At 35.4% G+C, this 15,866-nt stretch overlaps 1 protein-coding gene across 5 annotated transcripts in view; it reads right to left on the bottom strand.

Annotated features, from left to right (window-relative positions):
• Nucleotides 1-5,683: 5,683 nt before the first annotated feature.
• PHTF2 (putative homeodomain transcription factor 2) overlaps nucleotides 5,684-15,866 on the bottom strand; it is a 169,337-nt gene continuing 159,154 nt past the window's right edge. For all 5 annotated transcript variants that reach the window (XM_017523130.2, XM_017523131.2, XM_037736568.1 and 2 more), the window contains 4 exons: nucleotides 13,364-13,519; nucleotides 11,458-11,553; nucleotides 9,250-9,375; nucleotides 5,684-8,318 (listed from right to left, as the gene is read on the bottom strand). In XM_017523130.2, the coding sequence (XP_017378619.1) occupies nucleotides 8,298-8,318; nucleotides 9,250-9,375; nucleotides 11,458-11,553; nucleotides 13,364-13,519 (399 nt within the window). In that variant the 3' untranslated portion in view covers nucleotides 5,684-8,297. The remainder of the gene's footprint in view (nucleotides 8,319-9,249; nucleotides 9,376-11,457; nucleotides 11,554-13,363; nucleotides 13,520-15,866) is intronic.

The following is a 15,866-nucleotide window of genomic DNA, read 5'->3' on the forward strand; positions in this document are numbered from 1 at the left end:
CCATGATCCCGCCCCTGCACTCCAGCCTAGGCAACAGAGTAAGACCCTCTCTCAAAAATCAAACAAACAAGAACAACAAAGGTGGAAAAAAAACCTAAAGTCAACTTAATTATATATACCCTGTGCTATCGTATTATATATATCCCTCCAAATCTCATGTTGAAATTTGACTCCCAGTATTGGAGATGGGGCCAATGAGAGGTGTTTGGGTCATAGGACAAATCATGAATGTCTTACTAATGATTTACACATCTCTGCATAAATATCTTGGTGCCATCCTCATAGCAATGAGTCTTCAGTGTTAGTTCCTATGCTATGATAATCAGTTGATAAAAAGAGCATGGCACCTCTTTCCCCACACTTGCTTCCTCTCTCCCCATGTGATTTCTATGCATGCTGGCTCCTCTTCTCGTCCCTGCTGAATGAAAGCCATCAGAGGCCTTCATGAGAAGTAAATGCTGGTGCCAGGCTTCTTTTACAGCCTCCAGGACCATGAACCAAATATATCTTTTTAAAATAAATTACCCAGTTTCAGGTATTCCTTGATAGCAACGCTAAATGGACTGAGACACCCTTGGATACAAACATACCATGTCAATATTTTCTTACATAAAAATTCTAGCATAGTGAATAGAACCCTTAATATATACTAAATTTTGTTTAAAAATTACCAGCCCTGACAACAGAGTGAGACCCGTCTCTACATAAAAATAAAAAATTAGTTGAGTGTCGTCGTGCACACCTGTAGTTCCAGCTACTTGGGAGGCTGAAGTGGGAGGATCACTTCAGTCCAGGAGATTGAGGCTGCAGTGAGCCATGATTTGCACCACTGCACTCCAGCCTGGGCAACAGAGCAAGGCCCTGCCTCCAAACATCAATCAATCAATCAGTCAGTCTCAGTCTGGAGCTGTTTACCAAGTATCCTAGTGAAAATGGTGACATCTCAGTGTTGTACTCACCAATCAACTAGGACATGCCAAGCACTGTGCTAGGCAGTCCTTATCTTGAAGGTGAAATCAAATTTCTTGGCTCCACAAAGTAATCTTCCAGCATTAACTTCTACTCCTGCCTACACACATCATATTCTCCGGCCATACCTAACTGTTCACATGTGATACAGTAAACTGAGTACCTTCCCTACTTTGTATCCGTTGTAAAGAAAGCAAGTCCGATTGGAAAGGGCAATCAGGTTTTATTTAGTGGCCAGAAGGGGAACTCTTGCTTTAAAGGCACCTTCTCTTGGAGCAATAGGAGTCAGGGGAATCACAAAGAGTTAGATGAGGGGCAGCGGAGGAATGAAACATGCTCAGGGTGGGAGTTTCAGACACACAGGTGCGGTCCCCAAACACGCTTCTTCATACATTGCACATACACAACATGGTAGCCATCTTCATTTAGGGATGGGGATTTTAGCATTGTAATAATATGTTAAAGGTCTGAAAGTAACTAACCAAGCTATTGCTTGGTTTCTCTGCTTCTGCCAGTTTTAGGCAGTCTCTGTTCATTTCTTCACCTTTCTCCATTATCACTACCTCCTATTGACTTTACGGCTTTGCTCAATTCATGGTTTCTCCTGGGTTTCTGCTTTTCTAGCAACTCCTCCTGCTAACACTATGTCCTAAATTCAAATTTGTAGTAAGAGAGAATCTCACTGAGTCAGCAAGTCACCATCATGGATAGAGTGCTCCTATCGGGCAAGGCTCTCATGCCAACCAACCCTATAGGCTATTTGCAGGCACAGAAAATGGCTGGCTGCTTTAGAGCAAGGCACCAGTCACTGACCACTGAGCTACAGCCCAAAGAGAAAAGTCATACAGTCCGGCAGGGCTTGGTGAACATGCAGAAACAACTTTCTGTCTGTTCAGATGAAGGCTGAGAATGTGGTAAGCCTTCACAGTGCCTTCTAGTACACAAGGGTTCCACCCAACCCGTAAACCTTAAATATTTCTCCCATAGTCGAGATTCGATTATCTCTCATCGAAATCTAAATAACTTATAAAATCAGGAAAGGAAAAGATTAAAGGTGGCCAGGGACAGAATCTTAGAGACTGAGGGAGTTGGGCTTAGAGAGTAACATCTTTTCCACAGAGCTGTAGTAGGGGGAAGATGGCAGAAGTCACTCTTAATGATTTCTATCTTTTCAATAAAGTTAGAGGAAACAAACACAGATGAGCAGAACTTGAGGGTGACAAAGGAGGTTTCAAAGAGCCACTGTAGGAAGCATAAATGAATATGAAATGGATTAAAAGACACATTACCAAATATAGAGCTCATAGATTTCAATTATATCTTGATAAGCATGACTTCTAGAAAGTCAAGTTCCATGCTCTCCAGCAACTCCAAGTAAGAACAGCGAGCAGACTTTAAGGAGTTGAGGGTTGAGAGCAGGTTGAAAAATGAAAGGACTCTAGGGTGCTGTTAGTGAGAGTATCCACATATAAATGAGTCAGAGATCTAATAATGAAGAGATATGAATGGAATATGCATCTGAGAATTTAGCAAAATTGCTCATAATTGGATATACAGTAACACAAAGGCTTGCAAAACAATGAGACTTTCCTCCCACATTTTAGTGTGCCTGCTTAGGAAGAAAGGGAATTAAATGTCAACTTCTTGTAAAAGAATTTTTCACATAGAGAAGAATGATCGTTTATATGAAGGATGATTCTTAATTTATGCTCATATTTGGTGGGGGTGCATGTGGTAGCTTATGTAATATAAATGATTTAGCTTGGAAATTTTTGTTAATTGCCTTAGGCCATTACCTGTTTCTCTTGGTGAGAAGGGTGAAGAGAACCAATTTCCTGCATAACCAACACATCAGTTCCTTGCTAGGTGCTTTACATATGTCATCTCATTAATCCTCCTAATAGCCCTGTAAAATAGGTATTACTGTCAGCAATTTATAGCTGAGAAAACCAAAGCTCACAGAGGTTAAGTAATTTGCTCAAGATTTTAATAGAAGTCTGATGCCAAAGTGTATGTTCTTTCCACTAGGGCACACTGCAGAGTTGAACAGGGAGATGTCAAGATGAATTCTTTTTCCTATTGCCAAGGATTACTAGTTTGTATATGACCTCACTACAAAAATGGACAGATAATTTGTCAATGTCTTTGTTCTCCCAGGGTATTCTTCCTATGATGAACAATTTTGATCAGTCAAGAGGTGCCAAATGCTTACACAAAGATATTATTGAATGTATACCTGCAAGGGGAATACAGAGAGTTTGGGCTCTATCATTAAGTAGTTGTGTAACCTTGGGCAAGCTTCTTAACCTCTTTTGGGGCCTATTTTTTTCACGGGATAAATGGGGACTTTGGAATGGGTGGTGTCAAAGGTCCTATTAGACTCATCACTCATTAGATAAATATATTGTGATTCTTCTGCATATCAGGCACTGTTTCAGGTGCTAAGAGTGGTAAATACAGTTAGAATATCATGGAATTTACATTTGTCAACCTAAAATAATCAAAAGAGTTAGAATCTAGTAAACTTGCCAGGCACAGGGACTCACGCCTGTAATCCCAGCACACAAGAAGGCCAAAGTGGGCAGATCTTAGGTCAGGAGTCGAGACCAGCCTGGTCCCCCATCTCTACTAAAAACAGAAAAATTAACCAGGCATGATAGCACATGCCTGTAATCCAAGCTATTTGGGAGGCTGAGGCATGAGAATCACTTGAGCCTGGGAGGCGGAAGTTGCAGTGAGCTGAGATCATGCCACTAAACTGCAGCCTATACAATACAGTGAGAAAAAAAACAAAAACAAAAACAAAAAAACCCCCTAAATTTGAGTAAGCTTACTCAAGCATAAAGTTTGACAACAGGCCCTGTGGAAGCACATATTCCAAAGGATGGAAGTCAGTGTTCTAAAGTCTAGAAGTTTGAGATCATTTATATAGACAAAGTTTAAGGAAGCTTAACAGAATTTCTACATGTTCTATAGAAGGTTTAATGCATAGTTCAATGATCTAATTAGCCGAGGTGGTCTTTTCTTTCCCTTGAAACGTGTATTTAATATTCCACACTGAAGATGTAACAGTCAGGAGGTCTTTTGCTCCACCTGGTCTGATTTAGGTATAGGACAATGAAAGGGGCAGTTAATCTATAACAAAGATTAGAGACTAGAAGAGGGAGAAGTCCAGTCTCTGGTCTTTCCTGTCAATTACAAAACAAGAACAATAAGGAAGAAAGTTAATCTATAATCTAAGAAGCAAAAGCTGCAAATATGCTACCTTACTCTGTCTATAAGGTTTAACTTCCCCTGGGCATAGTAAGTTTGGAGCATCCTTAAATTTTATTTTCTTTTATGCATTCTACAAAATTTTGTGTCTTAAGCCTGTAATTCTCAAGATGGTGACGAGTGGTAAGTAGAACAAATTTTACAAATCACTTGGGGAATGCTTTCTTGAAAATATATCTGTACCACCTCTGTGAAATTTTATATGTGTGTGTGTGTGTATATATATATATGTATTTATACACACACACACATATATATATATATATACACATATACAGGTCTCTGCCCCCAGTCATTGGCACAGAGCTCTTAAAGCCCTTATAATTTCCTGAAAGACAGGGGTGCTAGGACAATCTTTTGTTCTAATATTTGGTCTTTGACTCTAGTTCCTGACACGCAGTTCCTAAGAGCTTTGCAAATTCCAGGTAATAGGAATGTACTGTAAGGAGGCAACTCTTGGTGGGCTCCTGAATGTGAGGGCTGGTCACCAGAAGAACCAAACCATGATTATAAACTTGGAATTTTCAGTTCCACCTCCCATTCTCCAGAGAGGCTGGAAATGGATTTTATTAATCATGCCTAGGTGATGAAGCCTCCATAAAAATCCCTCAACTATGGGATCTGGAGGGTTTCTGGGTTGTGTAATACATAGAGCTTCCTGGGGTGTGGCATACTCTGGACAGGGCATGAAAGCTCCACACCCCTTCCCCCATACCTTGCCTATGCATCTCCTCCATCATCTGTATCTTTTAAAACCATAAGAGTTAAGTGTTCCTCCAAGTTCTGTGAGCAGCTCTAGCAAATTAATTGAACCCAGAAAGAGGGTTTTGGGAACCCTGATAGAGAGCCAGATCACAAGCTGGGTCTTGTGACTAGCTGGGGACAGTCTCGTGGGAATGAACCCTCAACCTATGGGATCTGACACTATCTCAGGTGCAGTATTAGAGCTGAGTTATATTCTAAAACACCCAGTTGGTGTCTGCCAGAGAATCTGCTATCAGAAGTATTATGTTGAATGGTGTGAGAGTAGAAAAAAACACTTTGGTTTTTCCCATCCCTAATGGCCTCTTAGATTCCCCAGGCAGTCAGTACACTGGGGAGCCAGTGCTACTTACTGTTAAGCATTTGTGGTATCTTTTTGTATAGGTTTGGCAGAAAAAAAGGTTGAGAATTATGTTCTAAGTCATATAGCAAATGATTAAGAGGTGCTAGTCATATTGCTATTTTGAAGTATGAAGGGAGATTGATTAAAAGAGTCATTCTAAGCTTAAAGTTTGAAAGTGCACTTGAATTAATAGTCCTAGATTAATTTAAGCCCTGTGAACACTTGACCAATCAGGTAATAGAAATATTAGAATGTTTAACCATCCTACCTAGTTGGTCATAATCTCTCATGCTGAATTCATGTGGCAAAACCATTTGTTTAAAAACACCACTATACTTTCATAATGAGCTTTAATGTTCTAGGCCACAGCCAATCTGCTGTATTCAAAAACAAACAAGCAAACAAACATTAGTGATGTAATATCAGTTTGATGATGAGAAGCCTGTGTATGTATGTATTATTCTTTCATGTTCTCAGAATCATAACAAAATCTGAAATGTTGGAAAGTTATACAAAATTTATTTTCACTCCCTCCAAATATAACAATTATAACTAAATTTTATGTTAACTAAACACAAAATGATCATAGAAATGTATATGACTTGAAAATTTTAAAAAAACACTGTCAGTCATAGAATGTTTTATTTTAAACTTGCTGTCAAACTTTCAAATACAACACATGTGGCAAAGAAACAACAGTTCACACACAACATCTGCCACAATTCTATCTTTGAACTGCCTTGTCTATATTATGTAATATGTTACAATTTCTTATATTCATGGTATTCTTAAAGGCAACAATGTCAATTTTTCTGCTTTGAAAATAGTTGTTAATATTCTGAAATTGCTTAAAATGACATTTTACTTTTAGTATTCTACTGCTGCCCATACTGACATAATTCAACATATTAATAAGTTGTTGAGAGGTATACTGTACTTAATAAATCAACACCCAACTCTAAGTTAACCTCAATCTAAAACAAGCATTTTCTTAAACCAGTATACTCAGCTAGTTTTCTCAAAAATATTTCCATTCTGAAATAAGATTTTTTTTTGTGTGAGATACAATAGTTTCATCTTTTATTCCTAACAGAACTCATGCTGTACTTTTTTTCTCAAAATATATTTGATATATTCTGTGCAAAATGTTAAGTTCTGTATAGGTATGTACCTTATTTTGAAAAAGTTTATAAAATATAATTCCTAAAAACAACCTCAACATTAGACAATAGAGGAAGAAAAAACATCAGACAAAGCCTAAGTTTTCACATGAGAAACTAAGTATGTTTTTAAAGCTCCAGTATTACATTCCTTGAAAAAACTCAGAATGCACTTTGGTCATTATTAAACATATTTAAACACAGGCAAATAAAACGAAATGCTTCCTGTTGTTTTCCATAGAAAGAAAAACATACTACACAATGAGGCTGAATTGAGGCTGATCAACAGGAATGGTAAGAGCAAAGTGATATGACATGGCTTTGTTCTCCACACATTCCTGATTTTAAGATTATGATTTGGGGATTAGAACTGCACCAATCAAATAAATTATTTACAATTAATTGTTTTAAAGTTCTTAAAATATAGTAAAAATATGAAGATATTCCACATGATACACTTTGCACCAAGAAAATTCTAGATTGTTTCAAATGAATTCTTTTAGAAACCAGATGCTCAGTTTAAAAAAAAAAAAGTCACAAAAACCATTTCACATTTTTTGTAATTCCTAAAATACTCGATTGTACAAATATAACAAGGCCCAAGGTAAGATACTATCATATTCGCCCTATTTGCCTAACACACCAACATGATAAGTTCTCATTGGACACTTGGTAAATTATTCCTTGGGGGAGGTTAAACGCATCTAAAATAGCCCTTATATAATGGGGGTGGGGTGGGGAGAATGCACCAGATAAGTTTAGAGGATAGAATTTGCAAGCTGAAGCTGTCTTTTCTGAAAATTTGGATATAGTTTTATAACTAGCAGAGAATTATTTTATTGGTTCTTAACCTTATTCTTAAGTTGTTCATTGAGTGTGGTATGAATAGACTACACTATAGTGTACCATGGGGAGAAAATTATTTACTTGCGTAAACATAATGTACTTTAGTAATATCAATAGGCACTTCACTTGTGAGATGAGTATACCTCACTCAAAAGGATACCATATCATGCCCCAGTACACTATAACAGATCCCATATAAAGATACGCATTAAAAGTAACAATTTTAAAAAGTGCACATTTTGAGCATGCACAGCTGGAGCTGTGCAAACAGCCCAGTGTTGCAAATAAATACAAGTATTACTAGTTAATTTTTATCAAAATATTTTACAGTATGGTAACCATTTACAATTATTGCTCTATTACAAGTTTTATCATCAAAGAGCACTTGTTGACCTGTTATATAATACCGTATATATTAATACTGAAGGGTGCTTAAACTGAAACTTAATCAGTTTGGATCCTGGCATTGTTCCAAAATAATTCAGGAGAAACCCTGACTGGATCTTGATTTACCAAAGAAAATGTTTTATGTGTATAGCTGAGTTCAATGCAATATTCCAAAGTTAAAGAATTTTTCCTCAAGTAAGGCAAGTTCATGGCATTGATGGAGAAACAGTGCTTAGAAATGGCTTCTATTTTTACAATTTGTTATTTGTCAATTATTTATGACCAATTACCAGGATCTCAAGTATCTGGATATCAGTTTCATCACCCTTTCAACAACTAAGTACATCAATGCTTAAAAATAAAATATAAAGACTAAAATAAATGTAAAAATAAGTGAACAAGTAAAATAAATATAAGAATTGCACAAGACAGTCTGATGTAAACACTTCAATTCCCCAGCTGAGACTCCTGAAACAAAGAATCAGTGACAAGCTTTCAGGCAGCTTAGTCAGTACTCTTATTCTGGAAAAGAGGCTACATCTTTTTTCTTTGAATTGTCATGACTTAATCTTCCATAGCTAGGAAAAAAAAAAAAAAAAAAGTAGTGACAAGCCAGTTTTAATATCAAAGCTTAAATTAGATTAATACCATTTTAAAATTCAAATTTCATTCACAAATAAGTACATATTCTAATATTTTTAACTCCTGTATCCTTTTAAGAAGAACTCATCTTAAATGCAAACAAAAATGTGAAAATCAGATTTTTCTTGCCTTCTCTTATTGAGAAGTGGCTATATACACATAGAACTTGTTTAATATGATTATCTTATACCTTCCTAAGAGTTAGTCGTGCATATATTGCTATATAGATAAATAATACAACTTTTGGCTGAAAATAGAAAAAGGGCTCTTCTTTTTCTTTTTTATCACCTAAATTAGATGAAAGTTACATTAGTAAAAATAAATACTTCTGGCTGGGCTCAGTGGCTCACACCTGTAATCCCAGCCCTCTGGTAGGCCGAGGCGGGTGGATCACTTGAGGTCAGGAGTTTGAGATCAGCCTGGCTAATATGGCGAAACCCCGTCTCTACTAAAAATACAAAATTTAGCTGGGCATAGTGGTGAGCACCTGTAGTCCCAGCTACGTGGGAGGCTAGGGCAGGAGAATCGCTTGAACCCGGGAGGCAGAGGTTGCAGTGAGCCCAGATAGCGCCTCTGCATTCCAGCCTGGGTGACAGAGCAAGACTTCATCTCAAAATAAAAAATAAAAATAAATACTTCTACTTATCCTACACAAGACTTTTATTTATAATAAACACTGTTCCAAATTAGAAATTCCTACAGTATTATAAGACACAAATATATATCATTCTTTGAAATTAAATGTGAAATGTTCATTAATTGTAGTCTTACCAAAATGGCTGCATTACTGTGCCTGTGAGGGTAAAAAAAGGTGTGACAAAAAGGCAACAGGAAACTAAGAAATAAAAAGTACTTGCAACCTCTTACCTTTAAATTAAATCCAAGCAAGTCACTGATAACACCAGAAACAGCAGACAGGATGACAACCTGGGTGATGTTATAAAGCAGCGGATTCATTGTAAGCCCATATAATCTAAAAGGACTGTCCAATTCCTAGCAGAAGAGAAAAGTCAGTCCCAGATTCAAAAAGAATTACTAAGTAAGCTAATTCAGGACGATATACAATGAGAATTTTAAAAAACACTTTCAAAAAAGTTACCAATTATGGATGCTTTTAGAAAGGATAAACTTGGTTAAACTTGAAATAAGTAAATTTTAATAGTAGCTTTAATTGTTTTAAAGGAAAAAGAAACTTCTTTTAAAAGAACTCTGTGACTAAATTTGTAACTCCAATTTCTGTCCCTTAAGTTATTATAAAGATGCTAGAGAACATTTTTTAATATAAGAACTAGAATAGAAACTGAGAGAGAACAATAGCTTTCGGTAGAAGAATTAGAAATTAGTGAAATTTTCTGATAAGATTATAACATGTAAAAACTCCTCTTTGAGTCAATTTATTTTCAAATACATGGATTAATCAATTAATTGGTTAATTCAAACATTTAAAGTTCTATTATATGCCAAGTGCTAGACTCTGGGAAATTAAGATTCAGTTCCTGTGCTAGCCTCTGGGAAGTTAAGATTCAGTCCCTGAGCTGAAGGACCTTACAGTTTAGTAGACAAGCAACAAATAATTCAAATATGTCCCATTTCATAAGTACGTATAAAAAGCAATGGGGTCACAGAAGAAGGTGCTCCTGAAACTCTGTGGGTAGTAAATTTTCTAAAAGACACATGAGAACATGACACATCTGAATTGCTACAGGTTGCTCAGCATTGTTAAGAGCCCAAGTACAAGGGAGAAAGATCACTGGGCCAGCAATGTAGAAGAAAGACCAGAGAGCAACAAGACCAGAAACAACACTATCTATAAGCAGTTCAGTGTATCAAAAGCTTAAGTGAGAGACAAAGATTTCACATAGGGCAGTATGGACAGAGAAGGGGATGAACTAGAAGATATTTAAAAGATTGAATCAATGGACCTGAGAATCTACCGGCTGTAAAGAGAGAGAAAGAAGGTACAATTTATGTTAGGTCCCAAATTTTTGACTAATGTATGGTTTAGAAGACTCTATGATCAAAAAGAATCATACTATTATGCTTTGTATTCTAGTCATTTTTATACTTTACTCTGAGATTGCGGCTGCTCATTAAGTCTCAACTTTGTAGCCCCTTCCTGTCTACACAGTACCTACACTCTGAAGATACCCAATATATGTGTCAAGCAAACATAAAACTATTAATTCAAGATTTTTTTTCCCATTGAGCATTTTGGCCAAAAATAGTTTGCCTCTATTATCTTGCTCATTACTTAAATGTCATCATCTTCCTCAATATAATGAAAGGGATTTGAAAAAGAAATCAATCTGTAATTACTTTTTATTATTCCCCCACCCACTTCTTCTGAATCCTTTCAATATTATGTGGTGCACAGTCTATACCCAATTCATACTGTTTAGTTGACTGAAGAATTAACTGTAACACTGAAACATAACTAATTTCATACCATTCTCTGAAAACATATAAATAACTATAACAATTATATTCAATTATAGAAATTGAAATTTAAAAAAATATTTTCCTTTTAAGAAAGAAAAACATTACAAATATTATAAGCAGTGATAAAAAATTACCCCGAGTTATTATTGAGATCAAATACATCAAAATTCTATTCCTTTTTATTGTTATCAAAAATGATTTAAAACTTAAATGTTTATTGATAACATATATTTATGATAATTATGTATTATTACTTTTTAAACTAACTCAGGCCAACTAGAAGACTGCTCTGAGAAATACAAAATAAAAAACTTCCCAAGTTAACAACAAATTTTCTTTTCTGGAATCTATTTTAAGGTCTACGAGGCATACATTTCCGAAGATGCCAACCTCTACAACACTCTAAACATTATTGAGAGTCTTAATACACAATTTCCAAAGAAATTATTTCGATTAGTTTGAGCACTTTTGCAATGAGAAGTAAAATATAAATTGTATGTATATGCAAAAGTATAATTTGGAAACAATTTGAATAATCATGAAAAACAAATACAAAGTAGTATTTATAAACAAAAAAGTAAAATTATGTCAGAACAGCATATTTGGCATTATGACAATTTTCAATTCTATTCTTACCTTTAGCAGTTTAGTAGCCAGTTTTAAAACATTATTCACTAGTGTCAGTTCCTCTTTTTTGTTAGGTTTTTTCTCCATTTTCAAGTAGAGGTTTATCTTTTATAAAAAAGAAGAAAAATACTTAAAATTATGAAAAATACACATTTTTAAAGGACCTGAAAGATATTCACTCAAGTGTCTTGTTATTGAGATTACGGGTTATTTTAATACTCTTTATACTATATATTCCAAATTTCCTACACTTTTAGAATAGGAAAATAATAACTGTTACTTAAACATTTTTCAAATGTAATGAACAGCCAAAATAAAAAAGACTGGATGGCATTATTTAAAATCTGAGACACTTCAGTATCAGAGCCAAATCAACCTAAAAAATAAATAATGAGAATAAATTAAATCAATGGTTTATTATTTCTTTCTTTTTTATTAGAGATACGGTCTTGCTATGTTACCTAGGCTGGTCTTGAACTCCTGGAGTCAAGTGGTCATCCCATCTCAGCCTCCCAAAGTGTTGGGATTATAGGCATGCGCCACAATGCCCAGCTGGTTTATGAATTCTTTATTTAAATGTCACTCAAAAATATTTGTGTATTTTTGTTTTCCACTCTACAATAGACAATTTTAGGGTGCCGGCCCTGTCCGCAGTTCCCTTCTTTGAAAAATGCTCTAACCCCAGGCCAGTGGAAGAAGCAAGCCTAGGTAACTGTGCTTACCCCATTTGATCCCACCTTCACCCCAATCTAGCAGCCACAGCTTATTAGGCTGGAATGTACACCCAAACCAAAGCTAGTCAATATACTGACTGGTGAGACTAACATGATGTATCTACCAGATATTGTAGGAACATGAGCTGAAAAGTTAGTAAAAGTCTAAGCCAGAACTCATGCCAAAACAAACCAAAACTGTGTGTAAACCAAAATCATAAGGTAGCAAGTCTACAGAAAGGCCACTGGAAGATAGGTGAAGAGAAGAGCAGAAATAAGAAACCAATTAGCCTCAGGGTGAGTTGCAGGAAGTGGTTGATTTTGTCCAACTCCATAAGACTCAAGTATACTTGTTTTTCTTTCTTTTTTTTTTTTTGAGTCAGAGTCTCACTCTGTTGCCCAGGCTGGAGTGCAGTGGTGCAATCTCAGCTCACTGCAACCTCCAAGGTTCAAACAGTTCTCCTGCCTCAGCCTAACAAGTAGCTGACATTACAGGCACGCACCACCATATCTGGCTAATTTTTGTATTTTTTGTAGGGATGGGGTTTCACCATGTTGGCCAGGCTGGTCTTGAAATCCTGACCTCAGGTGATCTGCCTGCCTTAGCCTCCCAAAGTACTGGGATTACAGGTGTCAGCCATCGTTCTTGGCAGGCTCAAGTATACTTTCTTAGGGATCTTTATCTTTGTGAGTTACTCTTCTGTTTGAGCTTATTTGACAGGATTATTGATTCTTTAAAATCAAACTATCCCTAACTAAAATATTCATGGGCAATAAGTTTCTTTACAAAATTCCTATAAAATGCCGAGAGGAAAATGTTTAACAAATTCATACAAAATAAAATTAAGCATCAAAATCATTACACTTTATTCTTTCTACTGATTAAAAATTTATACTTATTCATATGCAAGTCTGCTACACTGCAAAGCAAACATGTCCCATTCATAGTTTAAAATACAATATTTTAATAAATGGTACTTCCTTCTTGTCAAATAAAAATGGGACATTAAAAAAGTAGATTAGATTAGAAATATGAATCAAGGCAGAAACATTGAAGAAAGGTTTGTGTCCTATTAAATTTTACATTTTGTTTTATAGCACAAATGACTTTAATCAAAACACATTCTGGAAAAACATAAAGGAAATGAAAACATTTTAACTTACAGACATTAATTTATAGCATAATAAGCATGCATACTCACCTGTTCGGTAAGTAATATTGAGGTATTGCTATATTTTTTACTTGTTTCTGATCCAAGAGTAACAAATCTTAGGAGAAAAAGTGTTAACGAGATGCACCAAATTACCAATTCCCAATTGTAGTGACAATCAAGGAAGATCTCATGCACATGAAGTAGCTAAAAGTATGAAAAAGGTAACATGAAGCAGCAATGCGATTCAAACAATTTCTTTTAAAAGAAATAAACATTTTACTTCATAGACCATTCATAAATTTAGTATTACATTTTAGAAACATTCTACATATTTTAAGCACATCAAAAGTACACAGCATAATGTAATCAACAACCATGGGGCCTCTACGAAGTTTTGCAAAATCTTAATATTTTGCTCTCTTTCAGATTTAAAAAAAAATTACAGATTTAGTTGAAATCACTTAAATTTTTCCTTGATTCTCATTTCTCTTCCCCCTTTCCACTTCAGAAGTAATTAATTTTATGTTTATCTTTTCCACAATAGTTTTTATAGTTTAGCCACATATACATCCTTAAGCTATATCATCCTTTGTATATTTTAAAATTTATTTTCCACAAGCACTTGCGAGTTGAAAAAAAAAAGAAAAAAGTTTCTGTAAATGTTATCACATTACCCACATCATTCTTTACTTTTTATTCCACTGAACTTTGTTTTCAAGGTTGATTCATGATGATAGATTTAGCTCTAAATTTGTTCATGCTCTTATATTATAGTAAAATAATCAATCACAATTTATTGGCCAGTAAAACAATCACCACAACTTACTGGTCAACCCTATCATTAATATTTTGTTGCCCATTTCCGTTATTACAAGCAATGCTGCAATACACATTCTTTTATGTGTTTCCTTGTACACACCAGACTTTCTTTAGAAGTTAATATCTAGGAGCCAGATCACTGGATTCTTGGATATTACATATTCGACTTTATTAGATGTTGCAAATTTGTCTCTGAAATAGTTCCACCAATTTATACTCTCAGCCAAGTATCAGAGTTCCCTTTGCCATCACTTTCATTCATACTTGTTATTATCCAACTTCTTAACAGCTGCTAATCTAATAATGGGTGTAAAGTGTTCTGACATTGTTTTAATTTTATTTTTCCTGATAGGGATGTTGTTTCATATGCTTATTGGTCACTGAATTTCCTCTTCTGTGAGTTACCTTTTTATACTCTTCATCAACGTTTTTTCTAGTAGGCTGTCTGTTTTTCCTATTGATTTGTAGAAGTTATTTTTATAAGGTGACTAACAATCCTACTTAAGTCATCTTGCCACTATCTTTCCCAGACTCTGGTTTGTTGTGGAGTCTTTGCAGCACACGAAATTTTAATTTTAATTCGCGGTCATATTAAAAATTTTTGTTTTTCACATTTAGATATTTAATCCACCTAGAATTTATTTTTATGTATGGCATGAAGTCATTTTATTTTGCTCCATTTTTACTTCATATTTCCATTATGTAAAGCCTTCCTGCATTGATATTTAATGCCATCTGATCATATATTAGGTTTCTAATATATATATGGCTACATGCAACTCTATTTCATCCCAATGGTCATTCTGTACCTGGGCAAAAATCATAAAGTCTTTCTGTAATTTTAAAATAAGTCTCTCATCTGAAGGTTCTAGGAGAAATTTAAAAAATAAAAACAGAAAGAAAAATTAAAGTTTAAGTCTTCATATTTCTGGTACAGCAACTTGTCCTTCAAAATTATCTCAATTACTCTTGTCTCTCTGTGATTCCAGATGACTTTCAGGAAGGTTGATTATGTTTTTAAAATAGACAAACAATTCTGTTTAATTACATGGAATTCCAACAATTCCCTCTAGACAATTAATATAAAACAGAGTATTTCTACCTATTAACATTGTGACTAACATTGTATACCTTCTTTTTAAATTTTATTTATTTATTTATTTATTTTGAGACTGAGTCTCATTCTGTCACCCCCACTGGAATGCTGTGGCATGATCTTGGCTCACTGCAACCTCTGCCTCCAGAGTTCAAGTGATTCTCCTGCCTTAGCCTCCCAAGTAGCTGGGACTACAGGCATGCGCCACTGTCCCCAGTTAATTTTTGTATTTTGTAGTAGAGATGGGGTTTTGCCATGGTGGTCAGTCTGGTCTTGAACTCCTGACCTCAGATGATCTGTCCACCTAGGCCTCCCAAACTGCTGAGATTACAGGTGTGAGCCACCATGCCTGGCTTCATTGTGAAACTTCCTTCATAAGTTTCAATATAGTTTTATCTTATTTTTCCATAAGGCCTTACATATCTTTTGTTTGAATTATTCCTGGGGATCTTAAATTTTTTTGCTATTGAAAATGACATACGCAGGTGGGTTTTTTTTGTTTTGTTTTTTGTCATTGTTGTTTTTAAGACAGGCTCTCTGGGCCGGGCGCGGTGGCTCAAGCCTGTAATCCCAGCACTTTGGGAGGCCGAGGCGGGTGGATCACGAGGTCAAGAGATCGAGACCATCCTGGTCAAC

Source organism: Cebus imitator, unplaced genomic scaffold (assembly GCF_001604975.1).
Source record: "Cebus imitator isolate Cc_AM_T3 unplaced genomic scaffold, Cebus_imitator-1.0 Scaffold26, whole genome shotgun sequence".
NCBI classification, from domain to species: domain Eukaryota; kingdom Metazoa; phylum Chordata; class Mammalia; order Primates; family Cebidae; genus Cebus; species Cebus imitator.